At 35.1% G+C, this 18,413-nt stretch overlaps 1 protein-coding gene across 4 annotated transcripts in view; it reads left to right on the forward strand.

Moving 5' to 3' along the window:
* The window catches only part of DOCK9 (dedicator of cytokinesis 9), a 111,175-nt gene that overhangs the window by 43,017 nt on the left and 49,745 nt on the right, over nucleotides 1–18,413 (forward strand). For all 4 annotated transcript variants that reach the window (XM_079306734.1, XM_079306735.1, XM_079306732.1 and 1 more), the window contains exons 3-12: nucleotides 935–1,024; nucleotides 2,711–2,793; nucleotides 3,873–3,942; nucleotides 7,912–8,007; nucleotides 8,631–8,765; nucleotides 12,222–12,396; nucleotides 13,667–13,734; nucleotides 17,526–17,600; nucleotides 17,694–17,834; nucleotides 18,211–18,411. In XM_079306734.1, the coding sequence (XP_079162860.1) occupies nucleotides 935–1,024; nucleotides 2,711–2,793; nucleotides 3,873–3,942; nucleotides 7,912–8,007; nucleotides 8,631–8,765; nucleotides 12,222–12,396; nucleotides 13,667–13,734; nucleotides 17,526–17,600; nucleotides 17,694–17,834; nucleotides 18,211–18,411 (1,134 nt within the window). The remainder of the gene's footprint in view (nucleotides 1–934; nucleotides 1,025–2,710; nucleotides 2,794–3,872; nucleotides 3,943–7,911; nucleotides 8,008–8,630; nucleotides 8,766–12,221; nucleotides 12,397–13,666; nucleotides 13,735–17,525; nucleotides 17,601–17,693; nucleotides 17,835–18,210; nucleotides 18,412–18,413) is intronic.

Raw genomic sequence — 18,413 nt, forward strand, 5'->3', positions numbered from 1 at the left:
CAACAGAGATAAGTTAATGTACTTATGCATCCTTTGTTTTTCAACACAACATATGGAATTTTTTCTTGTCACATTTTAATCTGATTCTTCCTGGATGTGAGGAGTCCTGTAACTAACAGGTGATGGACCACAACCCCTTCCAGGCACTGGCTGTGTGAACTCTTGTTCACCTTTGATGGCCTAAGCTATGAGATTCCTTTCCACACAGTGCAAAAACAAGTCCTGCTGCTGTGTGGTTATTTTCATTTGTGGTCCAGAAGATTTTGTTAGGTTTTCATCTTTTTCACTTTACAAATGTGAGGTCTCCTAAAGCTTACTTCAGCACAGGTCTGAGAAGCAGAATTTCATGGTCACAGAGAGATTTCCTGCTCTGTGGCAGCGTTCCTGTGCCTCTCTGAGTTCTGGCATAGGATGGGAATAAGTCCTGTTTTCCTAGGCTGAAGTATATCTATACTTAAGCAATCCACACCCTCTCTCTAAACCTGCAGTTAAACAGTGCTAGTATCATTTTCTGTCACTTGAGATCTGCAGTTGAATTACTCTTTTATTTTGGTGTAGTTTTCTTACCTTCCTTGAATAGTAGTTTTTATGTGTAGTAATAACATACCTTAATGTCCGTCTTCAAAATGTTGGAGTTATGTTGTCGTGGTGGAATTATTTTTTTCTAGTATTTTCTTCTCCATATTGAAATATAGTGGAAAAAAAACTATGGCATCTATTTCTCACTGATTCCAATCTTGCCCTTATTGTGAAAGAAGGAGCATGTTGCTTGAATTAAAGCAAATTCTCCCTAATTGACTATTCTGAAACATCATGTTCATAGGATGCTTTCTGCTGAGCTTTTCTTCATTATAGTGGTGTAACTGAGTGTGGCTGTAGTGTGTCATCTGCCCTTTAATTGCAAATTTCATTAATTGCTTTTGTTGTTTATCAGACAGCATTGCTGCAGCGGCAGAGTCGATACATTCGTTCAACAGTTCCTGAAAATGCAGAGAAAGAAGCTCAGAGCCTGTTTGTAACTGAGGTAATACTGAAGTTGCATGTGGTGTCTGTAACAACAATATTATACCTGACTTGTTTTTCTTCTCATTCATTTACCCTTTAAAACAAACAGAAAAATAAGCCCTGGGAAAAGAATTGAGTATTTATTGCCACTTACTTGTCAGTTATTTCAAGGCAAAATTTCCAGGAAAACCCAGTATTAAAACCCAGTATTTTTTCCACTGGTGGCTGGAAAAGAAGTTTTACAGGATAGCTTTTAATTGTTTTGTTTGCGTCATTGGCTTTTGCAGATGGTTCTCCCCCACCTTCATTATGCTTTTGGCTTTTCCAGATGAACGTGGGTGATTTCAATACATAATGTTGGATCCACTAGTAAATCTGGAATGAATCATTGTGACTTGTTTTTTCTGATAAAGTCTCACACCAGCCATTCTTACTTTGTTCATAATAATCTTGTACAGATTGCTGGAACAGAGGTATCCAGAATGTAACACTTGTGGAGGCCAAAATTCATTATGACTGTTAAACTTGTATGCTCCATGTAGGAGAAACATCCTCAGCCCTAAAGTTTCTCAGAACTGTTTGCTTATGTTGGCATTCCTTTGGTTTTGTGAGGTTGCTCTTCATTTATTGTCTTGTTGAAGCCTTTAAGGAATTAAAGGTTCAATTGTTTTTCTTTTTTTTTTTTTTTTTTATTATCTGCTGGTTTTCTACTGATATGCTTTAAGCTGATATTTAAACATCTGAAACAAGTAAATGTCTGTTGTAAGTCCAATAAAACTGAAAAAAATTCAGATAGTTGTATCTTCATCAAAGTGATTTATCCACACTGCTACATACCCTTAATATCTAACCTAAACATGTCTGAAATAAATTTGAAGAGGATAGACAAGAGGAGGGAGGAGTGTTAGCAGTTATTCATGAAGTTTAATGAGTTTCTGCTGAAACAATTGCTTGGCAAGTATTAAACTTGTGTTTTGAAATATAAAGAAAATATTTGCGATTTATTGGATGCCGTGTTTGTGTATATGTAGGTTTCTTGTGTAACATAAAATTTTGCATTGAATGGTTTCTGTCAACAGATTTTGTCAGTTTTATGTTACTTTGTTCAAAGCCAAGATAAATCAGTACTTTTATGTTGTAACAATATGGGTGGAGTAAAATGGTATTTCCTGTGATCTAGATCAGAACTTAATGACATAATTGCTTTTCAACCACTGCAAGCATACAGTTTAAATTTAAGTATTAATTTAATTGTGCTGGAAGTATAAATTCAAGGAAAATATATTGTTGGCTTTCTGTGTCAGTATGTGCACAATTGAATACTCTGTTTAAATAAGGTGTCCATTTTTGTGCTGTTGTCTAAGGGCTCAGTCACATTTTCAGCTTCAGATGAGTTTAGTTCTGAAGACTTGGCCATGTTTTCAGCTGTGACAAAATGCTGGTTTAACTTTTTGGCCGCCTGAAGATGGTTAATCCAGATGCTGAGTGCATTCACCATTTTCTGGTTTTATTAAATACATGTCTAGCAGATAACAACATTCCATTGAAACTTGTTCCAAAAAGCTATATTGTATTAGACTATTGCAAAAGAAAGGAAGTGTACAGAATTTTCAGAGATTGATATGTAGGATTTCTTGTGCTGTGTCCACTGAATGCATTTAATCCTCTTCCAACTAACATTGATATTTGGTTTTCATTTAAACAGTGCATCAAAACCTACAATTCAGACTGGCATATTGTTAACTATAGATATGAAGATTACTCAGGAGAGTTTCGACAGCTTCCAAAGTAAGTATGTTATTTAGTTGATTTAGTGGTATGATAAATTTAAATTGTGAAGGAGCTTTGCATTTAATATAGACTTCTTTATTAGAGAAGTAAATAAACATGTATAATAAGTAAACTGAAATATGCTATGTCCATGTTTAATGGTCAGTAGAGATGATCAAGGCTTGTTGGATGGAATTGATGAACTTGAATGTATAATCCCTTTTCTGGGAAGGTCCTGTAACAACACTGCCTTGTTAACAGGCAAGTCAAAACAAGACATTGTAACATTGACAATGTGAATTTAAGTATGATAACTAAAACAGGCTAATGTTTAGATGAGCCTAAGATGGTAATATCCTGTTTTCATCTCTTCAAAGGCAGCTTTTGGAACTCCCTTTAGGAGCTTGGGGAATAGAACCAAACTGAGATGGTTAGAGCAGGTTTTCAAAGGATGATTCAAAGTAAAAGCCTAACTGACATCTGTTACAAACTTTCTAAACCATCTGCTAGAAAAATGTTTTCCCACTTTTTCAAAGTTTTCTAGGAGGAGTATAGAGCTTAGAACCTTAATTCAGAATGTCTGAGGGTAGCTGAATACTCTGACTATTCCAGCTCTGGAAGATCTATGTGTTCCCTAACAGCTCTCCTGCATCTAGCTAAGAAATAGTTACCTTGCCCTGTGGAAAGTTCTGATCTATTCACAGGTTTTGTTCAAGTCAGTACCTGGTTTTCACTTGCCCTGAACAAAAACCACAATAGAAATTTTTAAAAGTGCATTGTCCTGCAAGGAGCCAGGGGTTGCAGGTATGAATTCTTACTCATAAGATATTAAGAGTGCAGTGAATGAGAAGGCATTTGTTCTCTTCAGTTACACATTAGCACAGTGACAAGCAGAGCAAAAGGGACATGGTAGCTAGATGTACAAATGAGAAAAATTGCTTTCCAAGAAATAGAATTAATGAAAAATGCATGCTTTTATTTAGTTTATCTTGGGCTTTTTCCTCTTTAATATGAAGAGAACATCTTAATTTTTGCATCAATAAAATATGTAACTAATCACTAAATTCCTAGTACTTCAGAAGCTTTTTCTTTTGTAGTAAAGGGGCAAAGCCAGACAAGCTTCCTGTTCATTTATATGAAGTGGATGAAGAAGCAGATAAAGATGAGGTGAGCTAATAGCACTTCGTTACTTCCTCTTTTTTTCATTAAAGAATGTTGGGTGTGTAGAGCTTGTGAGCTTGTTTAAGTGTTGATGTTGGTACATGAAAACAGAGATTAGCTTGAACCACCTTATTGGGAAACAAATTAGTTATTTTTCCTGTCTCCTTTCAAATAATCTTGTTCTCTTGAGATCTGTCAGGTGAGTTAGAAAAAGTTTTGACAGATAATTAAATTGAAGTTTCAGTACTTGGTGGCATATAATTCTTTAGCTGTCATAAAATCTGTTTTATACTGTGAGTGTGTAGACAGGTCTCCAGAGAGAAGTGTTTCCTGCAGTTTAATCATGGAACTGAGTAAAATCATTGGTGAATCTGTTCCAACACAGCAACAGCACACACACTTCAGCATGCATGACACCACAGTGTGAGCTAAAATCAATTAATCACAAATTTGAGTATAGGATAAGACTTGCAGAGCTATCATGGAAACAAAAGCTTAAAAAATTGACTAGAACTCCAAGATATTTTTTCTTGTGTCATTGACCTAGAGAAAGGAGACATGTATAGCATCAAGCAATTTTCAAGTATATTTCAAATGCCAAAGACTTTTTTCAGCAACTGCCTCTGTTATTTTTATGATTTATTTATTTTTTACCACACATATTTCAAAACACATTTTTAAATGCCACTGTTGCCTTTTTGTACAGGTACTTGAAATCTTACATCTCAAACAAGTTTTAAAATAAAATAATTTTTATTTTTCATGTTTTTTCCCTCTTGACAATTACTTTGCTTCTAGATTCCTGGTACTCAGAACTGCTGCATATGAAATGAAAGTTTTAAATGTGAAGACATTGTTTGGGGAATTCATCTGAGTAGATAGATTTGAAATCAGAGTCCCAGGCTGACATTTATCCAGCACTGCTATTAATCTGCACTGTGATATTTGGACAAATAACTTTATGCATCTGTATCAAAACTTCCTATTTGTAGGATGGGAATAATTGTGATTACTGTTATACTGACATTTAAAAGATTTGGCATTATTTACTGTGATAATATTTCTGAGAACAGAAGTGTTTTAGAAAACAGTGAGTTGAACTCTTAAAAATTAAATTGAGTATATGATTGGCTATAATTCTTAGCAGGAAATACATTATGGGTAGAGTTAGGTAAACACTGAAAAACTGTAATTTGGCTATTAGCAGGTAGTATGTGTTTTACCAGGAAGTGTAAGTGGAGAGGACTGCCTGTGTCCTGTAAGAACAGGTAGGAGCAGGGTATCCCTTTCAGAAGTACAATCACTGGAGGTCTGCTGCTTTTTGAGGAACTGGAAAAATAAACACAAGAAAAATACAACCTAGGAGGAAAAGGGAAGTTAGTGGGACAATAGAGTGGGGGGACCATAAATTCTTTCATCTAGGGAAGACTTAATGGAAGAGGTGTTTCTTTCAGACATGAGTATCTTTCTATGCCAAAAAGCACAGATGCAAACCTTAGATTGAAAGTTGTTTGGTCTTTTTGTTTCACTTTTGTTTGTGTTTGAAGAAAGCTGATTTATTAAGAGAATGATAGCAAACAAAAAGCTACAAATGATTAAAAATTGGAGGAAAACCAGATAAAGATTAGTTTAATCATGGATTATTAAAAAGGAGAAAATTACCTAACAAAAACTAATTTGGGCTATCAGGCCATCAGGTTGATGTTTGCAAATGGAATTTTTCAATCCGGTATGGGATCAAGATAGGGGGTTGTTTTTGTTGAAACAGTTGCTGTTGAAGTAAACTTTGGAGCTGAGTTTGTGGGAAAGATCACTTTAAAAAGTGCAGCACAGTGTGCAGCAGTTATGATAAAAGTGAGGAAATTACCTTAGCAGTTGGAAACAGGAAGTATGTTTTCAGTGTAAGAGTCGTGTGTTAACAACTGGGTCCTGGGTTCCTTTGTATTAACAGATGGTCAACTGGAAAGATTCAGTAGCTTTTTGGCTCTGTAGGCAGGAATTCTGCCTGACAGACAGAAATGGTGTAACTAGAGAGGCCCAAATGACACTCAGTTTTGTTGCTAGAAAACAGCATGCAGCTCAACAGAGTTGGGAAATTGTACACCTCAGAGACTGGGAACTGGAGTCTTAATAGAGCTAAATCTTAATTTTTGTTAACGCTGGTAATGAATGAATTTTAGTCATGTGAGGTGATCCTATGCATGGTTTGTGCAATTACAGAAAAGCATGGGATGTTTTGTACCAAGTTTTGGTAATAGCTCATCATTTACTCATCACCTTACACTTGTAAAGGTGATTTAAACTCACCCTTTCCTTGGGGATAACTCACACCAGGGGAGGGGAAGAGTCATATAGTCATATTTGGAAACCCAGTGTTTTAAGTTGTGTCTGTATCTTTATTCTTGTACAATAAAAATTATTATCTAGGTGATAGAAGAGCTAGTGGCTTGAAAATATGACAAAAAAGATGGTTGTGTTGCTTGGACAGTGAGACTCTTTGGGACGCATGAAAATTTACTGAGTATTTCTGGTCTATGCCTTTGGACCATTGTATCAGATGCTCTGATGGTTGATGACCATGTCATCCTTACTGTTAGCCCCCCTTACTGGGCTTAACTTCAATAGTACCAAGCTGACTATAAATTTTAAAAGATAAGATTGATGCATCTTTTGCCTTCTGTTTTTTTGAAGTTCACATGTGCATATGCTTATTAGTATATGCAAGCTAGACAGACTAAATAAGCTGTAAATAAATTACCTAGTAACTTTTTACAGAATGTTCCTTGATTCAGTTCCAGAAACAAATTCATGTAATTCCAAGATTTGGTATAATGTTCAGTTGTTGAACCAGTGACTCTCTCCCCCTTAATTAATCAGCATGTTTTCTTAACAGCCAAGAAAAGGAATTAGAAAATGCATTTGAGGTATACTCAAGGATGTTTTGTGATTTTGTTTTCAGCTGGATGCACAGCTAATTCTGAATGTTTCATTTAAAAATTTACCAGGAGTAGTTCTCCTCTAGATGGATAAAAATCCTCCTACATGTCTAATTCATTAATAATTTTGTTTCAAAATGGGCTACATCAACTGGAAACCATGGTAATGTCAGCTTCGTAGTACTCTAAAAGATTACTTGGTACTGGTGACTTCATATTTATTCTGTGGCAGTTATAAGTCAGTCATTTTGATCTGTTTTGATAGCAGAGTGCTGCGTTTTGATAGTTGTCTACATTCTAAGGTTTTTGATGCAGCCATTCAGTTCCCTCCCTGGCAGATGGATGTGGTGTACAGGCAGTGGGTGTAATGTGTGATGCTTGCATTGGATCTGCTGTTTGTGAACTTGCCTAGCTGCCAAGTTCAGTCTTGTTCCCTCTGGAAAGCTTTGATCTGTAAAAGGGCAGATCCAATACAGGAATTAATTCTCTACAAATTCTTAAGATGGTAATGTCTTTGAAGTACTGCATGTAAATCAAAATGGTTTGAGAAATCTTGGTTGAAGTTTTGCATAAGCATGTGTTTGCATTGTTCATTTTGGCAATAGGAATAGGTAAAAATTCTTACACTCTGTGGAAAAGGTTACAAGGTAAATGTAAGTAAATGTTTGAATTTTTGACTGTTTGCTTACTCCCCTGTTTCACTGGGATTTGTCTTGACTAACATTTAGCTATCTATAGGCTGGATCATCCTGTTCTCTGTAGATAAAGCCTGTAGAAGTGGCCAGATTACATAGTAAAAGTTAGATGAGGTCAATCTCATCCCAGGTCTTTAAATAAAATAATGTAAATGCTGTAGAATTTCAGCAGGGACTCATGGTACATTATTATTGTTATGTTATGAACATAGTTATTCCAACTTCTAAAACGACTTCTGAAATTATTGGTAAATGCTACATGGACTGTGATGCAAAAGTTTACCTTTTCATTTTTCTTCTTTTTTTCATTCTTTCTTTCCATGTATTCCTTTCTTCATCTCCAGGATGCAGCATCTCTTGGGTCTCAGAAGGGTGGAATAACAAAACAAGGATGGCTGTACAAAGGGAACATGAACAGTGCAATCAGTGTGACAATGAGAGTAAGTTCAAGACTATCTTACATATGACAAAAAACTCAACACTGATATTAAATATCTCTTTGCCTTGGAGAGGTCAGTTTATGGTATGTGGTTTAGTTCTAAAAAAAATTGCATGAAAAGAAAGAGGGAAGCTTATGGGTACTTCATATATCTGAAAACTTGCTTTTATTTCATTATATGTAAATGAGAAAAAAAAAAAGCCATGAAAAATCTAGTAAGTGGGAGGAGTTAAATTTCCCTAACTGTACCCTGGTGTGATTTTAGTGGAAAAGGGACTGTGTAATATGGGGTTGGGAGGATGTACTTACTTGTATTATCATTATTTTGTATAAAAGTATAATTTTTAAATTTGCCTCTTATATTATAGAATCAGTTTTTTAAATACCTGTCAAAGGGTCAAAAATACTGTTAAATGATATAGTACAATCCTGCTACAGATATCATAAGGTAATTTTTTTAATCAATGGCTTCTGTTTTCTTTTCTGCAGATACTGATTATATTATCTATAAGTAAAAGCATTTTTTTATTACCTACTCTGTAAATAGCACTTATGAGTAGATAATATGAAACTAATTAATGCTAGTGTTGTCACTGTTCTTTTTCCCTCCTTTCTTTTCACTAGTCATTTAAAAGAAGATTTTTCCACTTAATCCAGCTTGGTGATGGATCCTATAATCTCAATTTCTACAAAGATGAAAAAATATCAAAAGAACCTAAAGGATCAATATTTTTAGATTCATGCATGGGAGTGGTTCAGGTAATTATAATTATTCTGTCTGTTTGCCAATTAATTTAGTATTTACTAGCAAGTGAAATTTTATTTAAGATCTAGATTAGTGTTGTTGAATGTAGATAAGTACCTATTATGCAGAGGAACAAATAGACAAGCTGCATCCAGCCAAAGCAGTGAACAAGTTTTCAAAGGGCAGGAGACGAATTTTTGAAATCTTTCTGAAAAGAACATAAATTAGTAGTTGGTGTCAAGTATTTAGAAAACCAAATTCTAAGGCAAATGCACAAAGAACCCCAAACTTGGCAAAGTAATAAAATTGAAGTTTATTTCAGTTAGATTTTGTGCTTGCATGAGCTGTAAAATGTTTTTCATAGCTTCTTGTGTGGGATTTTTGTTGCGGGAATTGTATTGAATTCAAACACCCTTCCAGATGCTTTTGTTTGACCTTTATGATGTTACTTTTCTGTTCTTTTCTTTATTTTGAAAAGTTAAAGGCTTTGGTAAAATGTTTGTCAGTAGCAAGTGCCAAAGAAAAGATTATTTTTCTTTTTTTTGTGATTCTGCTATGTATTTATAGTACAGCATGTAGCTGTTCTGTTAAGCACAGCATACCTGGAAAAACTCCATGGGTCTTGGGGTTTTTTTTTTTACTTGTACAGAAATAGACAAAGTTTAATAAAAATGTATTGCTTAAATAATATTTTTTTTTGCATAAAGTTGTTTGAAGATTTACACAAGGAGGTAAAACAGCTTTACAGAGGATTTTTTCCTCCCCAAAATACTGTACTCGTGTTTCTTGGATGCACATTTAATGGGTAACTCCTATGAAAACCTTATAATTGTAATACATTTTATTATATTGCAAATTCTATTTATAATTTTGCAATTATTTTGCCTTAGAGAAACATTTCTGGCCAACTCCACTGAAATGAATTTGATTTGTGTTTTTAAAACAAGCCAACAAACATAAACATGGTTGCTTAACACGGCTGTAGTCTCATCAATGTATACAAATTCTGATGGTGAGTGGAAAGAGGGCAGAGCCAGGCTCTGCTCAGTGATGCCCAGTGACAGGGCTGGAGGGAACAGGCACAACCTGAAACACAGGAGGGTCACTCTGAACATCAGGGAACACTTTTTCACTCTGAGGGTGACCAAGCACTGCACAGTCTGCCCAGAGAGGTTGTGGAGTCTCCATCCTTGGAGATACTCAAAAGCTCCCTGGACATGATCCTGTGAATTGACTGTGCTTGAGGAGGGAGTGTTGGATGAAATAACAGCTAGAGCCCCCTTCTAACCTCTAACTGTTCTATCATTTTGGGATTTAAAACCTGAAAGTCTCTTTTCCTCATACATACTTTCATACTGTTCCATACTTTCTGTTCCGTCAGTTCAATCCAATTAACCTCAAGTTTCCTCAGACTCTGCCAGAAGCTTGCTTTTTAAAACAAGCAGTGTATTACTGTTTCTTTTGTTCTTCTGCAAGTAGGGCTGGTACACTCATCTTAAGTAAAACTGTACTTTGGATGCTTTAAAATTTATAGTTGGCTGTGCCTCTAATGCTGTTGTACAGTACCCTCAGTGCTCATCTTGGCACCTGATCTTTAAAACTGCATGTAAAAATTTGAGACTAGTTATGAATTAGCATCAGGTGCAAAATCAAAACCAGTTAATGCTCAATTCCAAGAAGCCAAGTAGTCATTTAGGGGCTTGGATAAAGGGGTTTGGAAATAACTGTTTTCTTCACTTGAATTTTTTGATAGGGGGCAAATAAATGCTGATTTAAACAATCAAATATTTTACATAATGTTCCTATTCCAAAAGTAGTTTTATTATCTTGTATTATGTCCTGTATCCTTTCTGGCTGACCTTATTGTTTTACTTATTATTGGTATTGAATCAGCATTTAAAAACTCATATGGGAAACAGTGGTGGACCCCAGCCATATTACTTTGAAGTAGTCAGTCATGGAATTCATAGAAATGGTTTTTCTTAGGTAGTTATGCTTACAAGCTTTTATTCTCAGAATGAAACTACTTGTTTCAGAGTCAGTAGTTTCAGTGAGGGGAGATAAGTTCCTATTGCATTGCTATAGCACTTTTTGTGTTCATTCAGTGTATTTGCTTACTTATATTTTCAAAAACAGTAGATGCTTGACAGAAAAATACTGGCTTCACTAATAGACGTGGAGTTAGACCAGAATATGCTTCTTCATCAGAGCTTGTATCAAGAGGAATGCTGAATTTGTGCAATATATGGGTTTTGTTTGGTTGGAGTTTTTGGTTTGGGTGTATTTCTTTTTTTCCCCAAACTGAAGTCAAGAGTCTGGGATTCCTGGAATTCTGTTAGGTGTTTTTGGAATTGGTTTTGTTTTATTGGGATTTTTGTTTTAATACTAAATTATATAGAGACTTTTCTGATCAGAGATGTGGAGTGCATAATATATGCAGTGTATGTATTCACACATCCAGCCATATGTACAGGTATAGCTGCTCTAATTCAGAGTTTTGTGAAAGCTGAGATATGTAACATCTGCCACTTGTGTAGAAGGTTTTATACTGTGAAATGCAGAGGTTGCTTTTCTCAGGATTTTACTTTTATTTCAGCACTGGTTTCAACTAAGATTGCCTTAGTTCTGAAGTCCATGCTTTTGGTGATATGCTTGACAGAAACTCAACTTTGGTAGAAAGCTAACTGTTCTGTCAACAAGTCTGTTAATTGAAGAATCTGAGACACAGTGAAACTAATATGTATTTTGGCATTTAATTTAAAACTTAAGCAAAAAAATCCCCCAACTATTAAGACTTTTTTACTGTTTATTTTAATATATATCTAATACATTATCAATTTGTAAAACTAAATTGATGATAATATAGCATTTTCATTTAAGACTTCTGAATTCATTCCCAGAAACATGAGTCAGGCTAAGTAGCATTTGAAACCCTGGTTTAAATTGTGCAGTGAAGGATGACAGATGTGTTTGAGGAAAAAAGGAGGAACTGATTCCCTAATTTATGTGTATCTATATGACTAACAATATCAGGGCATGTGGGGTTGATGTTGGTTATAATTTTACCTCCAGTATAAAATCCCAGTCTGCAAACTCAAATACAATAGCATTTGATGGTTTTGTTTCCTTTTGTTTTTCAGTAGACCTTAGTTAGCTTTGTTTTTTAGGTCATCTGAGTACATTAAGAATTGATATTTGGAAATTGGATTTTTTGGGTTTTGATAAAATGACTACAAGCAGAATGATGCCTGGAAACTGGAAGACAGGCTGTTCTCTTTCCTGTTTGCACTTGTTGCAGTGCTTTAAATAATTTCAAAAGGTCAAATGTCAGAGAGCAAGAAGTGTCATGATACATTTTTTCAAAATATCAAACTGTATTTTTGTATAGAATATCTGAAATATGTATAACTTCCTTTGATTGTGGCTAGACAGAATGTGAAGTGCTACACAGCTCTTTTATTTTCTTATAGAACAATAAAGTCAGACGTTTCGCATTTGAGCTCAAGATGCAAGACAAGAGTAGTTTCCTTTTAGCTGCAGACAGTGAACTTGAAATGGAAGAGTGGATAAACACTCTGAACAAAATCCTTCAGCTTAACTTTGAGGCTGCAATGCAAGAGAAAAGAAATGGCGAGTCCCACGAAGGTAAGCAGGGTTTCTAGCAGGGCTGATGTTATGTGACCATGTCTTTCTTGAAAGAAAGGCTTTAATGTGGCTGATTTTTGTTTTGTTTTGTTTTGCTTTCTTTGGTCATAAAAATTACAGGCCTTTTTACTATCCACTTCAACTGATGAGCATTTTGACTTTTTGGGCATTAAAACAGTACTGTTCTGTATTGATTCCAGTTGAGTCAAGTCCAGAAGATAATTATGAGATTGATTAAGTCTAGAAAAGTAGAACTCACAATGTAAAATTAGGACTGAGGCAGTTTAAGGAATAAAAGAAATTTAGAATGGACTTGTTTTGAAATATGTAAAATGCTGCTGAAAATGAAGTAATCTGTGATCACTGTAGGTAGAAATTGTGGTTGCAGTGTGGGGTTTAAATGTAAATACAGTTCTCTTGACCACAAATATTTCCTGTAAGTATTGAAATAGACTTGGGTGTAGAATCCTTTCTATTGGAGCCCTTTAAGAATAGGTAAGACAGGTATCTGTCTTACAGGAATGCAATGTTATGTCACCAGTATTTCAGTGACAAAACAATAGTCTAGATGTTCTCTCACATTCACTTTTCCTCTTGAGCATGGATGGGGAGGGAAACTGGTGTGAAACCAATTGTATGCATATCCAGAAGATCCTGGATGACATTATAGAAGGTTGTTTTTTTGTAGATAGTACAAGGTACTAAAAGGGATCACTAGATCACAGTATTCAAAGACTGTCAGAATTTATTGTGATGTTTGCAACAAAAGCAAATCTTAAAAGGAGAAGCATCCAGCTCTGGGAAAGACATTTTAGTCTGTGGTCCTTAGTTGACGTTAGCACTGCAAGATGTTTATAGCTGACTGAATGGCTGCTTTGTAAATCCAGTAACTGTTGGTGAGTAGAGCTGGGAACCTAATGAACAGAGGGAACTTGTTTTGAAGTCCAGTTACAATGCATTGTGGAAAGACTAATGTAAAGTTTGTGCACTGAGTATCTGCTTGCCCCATGTAGATACCAAAAATAAAATTAAAGATGTGTAAAGATTAGAAATAACTGCTACTTTAATGATTTTTGTAACTAGTTAAATCTTTGAATCAAAGAATCTTTGAATCATCAAAATGATGCAGTTGTTCACAACCTATGTATGTTAACAGTTGTCATTTTTGAGGGGGTAGAAGATTAAAAAGGATTAAATTCTTTTGCTGTGGAGTTTTGTGAGCACTTTGGAATTTTGATACTTATTTTAAAATGAGGCTTTATAATTTCAGATGATGAACAAAGCAAACTGGAAAGCTCATCAAGTAGTTTTGATAACTACTATCCTGAAATTGCCAAGGTAATATATATTGTAAATGTCAATTTGGGATATAAAGTACTAAACATAAGTTAGCCACATGAACTTTCAGTAAAGGTAAGGCGTTGGCTTGTAGCTTCCAGTCAGTTTGTGGTTCTTGGAAAGCTTAGAAGCTCTTTTGTGAATAGGTGTGGTTATTGAGCTTCTTTATTTTCTGCTTTTGGAAGGAAACAAAGCACTGTCTTGAAGTTTCATATCTAAATCTTTCTGTGCTGTTTAAATACAGCATGTCTTATTATTGTATTATTTTATTAATTTATTATATTTTATATTGATTTATTGCATTCAGGTAAGTGTTAAAGTGTTCCTATAGAAATCTGTTATACTGAAGTCAAGTTTTATTTTTAGATTTAAAAATTTGGATCAGCTTAATAGCAGTGATGAAGTGAATGTATTTGAAGATGTTTGTGTTTATAATGAGCTGGCAGGGCCATGGATGCTTCCTGTGTTGCCATGGTTCTTGCTTTTCAATTTTTCTCTTAGAGAAGTGTGATAAAAACAAGCATGAAATAAACCAGAACCAAATAGAAAATTACAGTAGCTCTTCCTCAGCCCATTTGCAGACTTTATTTCAGTTAAATCAGTGAGTTCTGTGTTGCAGTTGGTTTTGTGAGTTTTCTTCTGTGTGGAACAGCCTGGAGTACTGAAACTTCTCTGTTTGACCATTCTCTGGAATGCTCTCCCTTTCTTTTCTGAGGATCTGTCTAACCTAGTGACTCCTTCTGAAGGTAGTGCAGTTTATGAACTGAGAATAAGCAAACCAAATTCTATCTGCTACAGTAGCTACCATATCAAAGGATCCAGTCAGAATAAATTAACAAGCTTTTAGCACCCAAATTGGTTGGCTGACTTTATTCTTTCTGTTACTGCTTTGTAATCAATTTAGCACACGTACATAAAAGACTGTTATGTGATAATGTAGCTCCAGCTATAACTGCATTTGGAAATTAATTAGGATTGTGGTACATATAATCAAGGCTTCCTTGGAAGGGCTGTATGCAACAGCATATTTACATCATCAAACAGCATATTTACATGAGGCTATGAAAATTCATTTCAGAAGTAAATACTAAATTAGATGCTCTTATTGTGTGGAAGATTTTTCTTTCTTTATAGTCAGTTATTACAGTGCTTATGGTCCATATTCCTTCCAGAGGGGACTTTACTTCAGGGCTGCAGCACCTGCATATAGTTTTAGTACTACAGTTGCCATTTCCTGTTTCCATAACTTTTGGATCAGAAGCATGCAGCTCTTGAAGCTCATTATTTTTTACAATATAATTTTTCATTAGCTCTTTAAGAACTGACATTTTTTATTATTATTGTTTATTCCATTTATATTTACATTTCTGCTTCCTTCAAAATAATTTTTTAAATTTCCCCTTACTCATCTTTATTAAAAATTGCTTTTCAAAATAATTTGCTCTAGTGTATTTTCCTTGCCTTTTTTTTTTCCTGAGGAAAATTACAGGGAATACTCTGCTCATTTGCATTACCTTTTGTGTCTTAATTTGATTGCTTTATATAAATGGTGTTTGTTTGGAGGACTTCTTTGTCCTTTATTCTTTCTTGCCTTGTCTTTTCAGCTGTTGTTTGGATTTGGTTATTTTTTTCCCCAGTGGAAGCCTCGCAAGGCATTGGGCTTCCTTTTAGAATAGTTTCTAGCTGCTCTATTTTTTTTGTTGCTTCTAGGAAGAGAATTTCACAATAGCTGACCTCATATCCTTATGAGGAGAGAGAAATTCCTTCAGGGGTGATTGTAGAGCACCTGACAGTAGGGGAAAAAACAGACTTCCTAGGAAGGGTTTAACCCTTGTGGGTACATGCGTCTCCAAGCCTTCATTTTTCTATCAATAGCTGTTAGTTTATAACATCAACTAAATAATATGGTATTTTGCACTGCAGTGTACAGGTGCACACACATCTATCTCAGTATGTCTTTCCTACCTATTTCATGTTCCATTTATCTGTATTTTAACTTCCAAGAGTGAATGAAGGGGGTTTGTAGTAGGTTTTTTTTGTGGTTGGTCAGAGTTGTTTTTTGTTGTGTTTATTAATCTTAAAATAAATTACAGCTCTGAAATAGCTGTGACTGTCATGATCAGTGTGCCCTAGCACCTCCTTAACGCTCATAGGTCCCAGAATACCTTGAGGTGGGAAAATATTGTCTCAGTTTTACAGATGAGGAAATAACAATCACAGAGCACTGCTGTGCTAGAGACCAGGCTCGTGGTCACATGCATTTTCAGTTCTGAATTCTGACAATTGCCCCTGTTCTGTCAGTCAGAAATGCATAGAATCATCTGGTTTTGTGCACAAAACACTAAAGGATCTAAAAACTATTCAAGTGCTTTAGCTGGAGCAATTTCTGTCCAGCTCCTGTGGCTAGGTAATCTTCATTCTCAGTTCTTACTACTAAATATTACCTTTGCAAAACATGCACACCACTTTCTTGCCATCCTTAAACTTTTTCACTTTTCCTGTATTTCTCAATTATACCAGCTGTTCAACAAGCTAATTCTGCCAGTATTTTGCTGGTATTGAGTATTTGGGTCGTCTCTTTCACAGCAACTCTCCTTTTTGTATGAAGAAGAAAAAGTAAAGTAAACTAAAATAAATGGAAATCATTGGAGCATTTATATTCAAAATTGCACCTCAGAAGTTTCTCTTCTGTAATACATCCTTTAAACAAAATTCTTTTTTAAATTCCTGTTATCATTCTAAAAATAGGGTTATGAACTCTTAGAGATTGTTTGTTTGTTATATTTTTTTTTTCCTTTCTCTGGAGACATAGTAGAAGTTGCTTCAGTCTCCAGCAAAGCAGATGTAGACAGTAGATCACTTCCTGCTGATGGTCAGTGATGAGCATTTGGGGTTTGTACATTCTTCTAACCCATACAGACTGATCCAAAAAGAAGCACCTGCCTGTAATGTAATATTTTGTATCCTTGTTTAGCCAGCTGCTACTTTAAGAATGGCATTTCTCCTGCATGGGTAATTTTGGAACATGCATCTGTTCATTTGTTATGTCCTGTGACTTTAAATATCATAGGATGCTCTTTAAATACCTTTTTCAAACAAAGGTAACCTATGTATGCCATCAGTTTGCACTCTCTATTTTGTTCCACTTCACTTTTTTTTACTGTTAATAGATAGATATCCACAAATCTCAGGTAGTGGGCAGTGAACTCTGAAAAATAACTTTTAAATGTGAGGGGTTTATCTTTTGGAAGTTTTTGGGTTTTCTCCAGCTACCCACAGGAAAACCACTTCTTTCGCAGTAGAGCTCAAAAAAAGTTAAAAAAAAATCAACCAAGAAAAAGAAAAAAGAAAGTGATCTATGCTGGTGTTTTTTAATTTAGGTGATCTGTTGTTTCCTGAGCAATCTTATGGTCTCAGGATAGCTCTGAGCTTTAACCTGCAGTCACACTATGTGTTTTTATTTGAATAAGATAGGATTGTGAAGGTTATTGTTTAAGGAGGCAGATATATGAATTACACTGAAGTGTACTTCCCATGTGCTTGGAAGGTTATATGTTGCTGGTGTAAGGTTTTATACTTGAAGGGCTGGAAAAAGGTGTTAGGAGAAGAGGCTCTCACCTTGTGCTTAGTCGTGTTTGATCAATGTAAGCTAAGGAGGTGCAAAGCTCAGTAAGGGAGAAATGAATGCATGAATCAAAAATGTGTGAAGCTTTGAACACACAGAAAAAGGCATGAAATTAAAGCCCACTTTAATAGTGTGATACCAAGACTTCTTTTCTTATTTTGAACAGAGTACCAGAGAAGCAGAAATCAAGCTGAAAACTGAAAGCAGAGTTAAACTTTTTGCCTTGGATCCAGATGCACAGGTTAGACTTCTTACAGGGAAGCAGGGGTATATTATGTTGATCCTTTTGAGATGAAAGCAAACTTACATTAATTTTTCTTTTCTCTTTTTAAAGAAACTTGATTTTTCTAGTATTGAACCGGAAGTGAAGCCATTTGAAGAGAAGTTTGGAAAAAAAATTCTTGTAAGGTGTAATGATTTATCTTTTAATTTGCAAAGCTGCGTTGCAGAAAATGAAGAAGGACCAACAACAAATGTAAATAATTAATCTAATTACATTCTGTTGATTTGGAAATTAATGTACTAATGTTTGGTTGGCACTATCCTTAATGGTAGGGATTCCTTGCTGTGAATGAGAAATTTATATTGTGGGGAATTTTGCTCTCTTAAATCAAAATGAAGGCCTAAATCATACAAAAACTAACTTTGCTGCTAATATTTTTGTTGGGTGGTGGAGAGAGAAATTTTTCTTTTACTGTCTTTTACATGTTGTCAGTAACACCTAGGGTGATGACCCTATATGTTCATGAAAATGAAAAAACATATTTATCTTTTTTCCACATATATTTTTACAGTGATCTAGGTGCCAGCACTGACACTTGTTGTTTTTTGGGTTTTTTTTTAATGTCTAGGTAGAACCTTTCTTTGTCACACTGTCACTATTTGATATTAAAAACAACAGGAAGATTTCAGCAGATTTCCATGTTGATTTGAACCACGCCTCAGTAAGGCACATGCTGTCCAGTGCATCTCAGCAAATGATGAATGGCAGTGGTGATAGCTTACACAGAATTCAGGACATTCATGAAACTGTCTTGCAATATCCAAAGCAGGT

This window comes from Erithacus rubecula (genome assembly GCF_903797595.1).
Source record: "Erithacus rubecula genome assembly, chromosome: 1".
Taxonomy (NCBI): Eukaryota; Metazoa; Chordata; class Aves; order Passeriformes; family Muscicapidae; genus Erithacus; species Erithacus rubecula.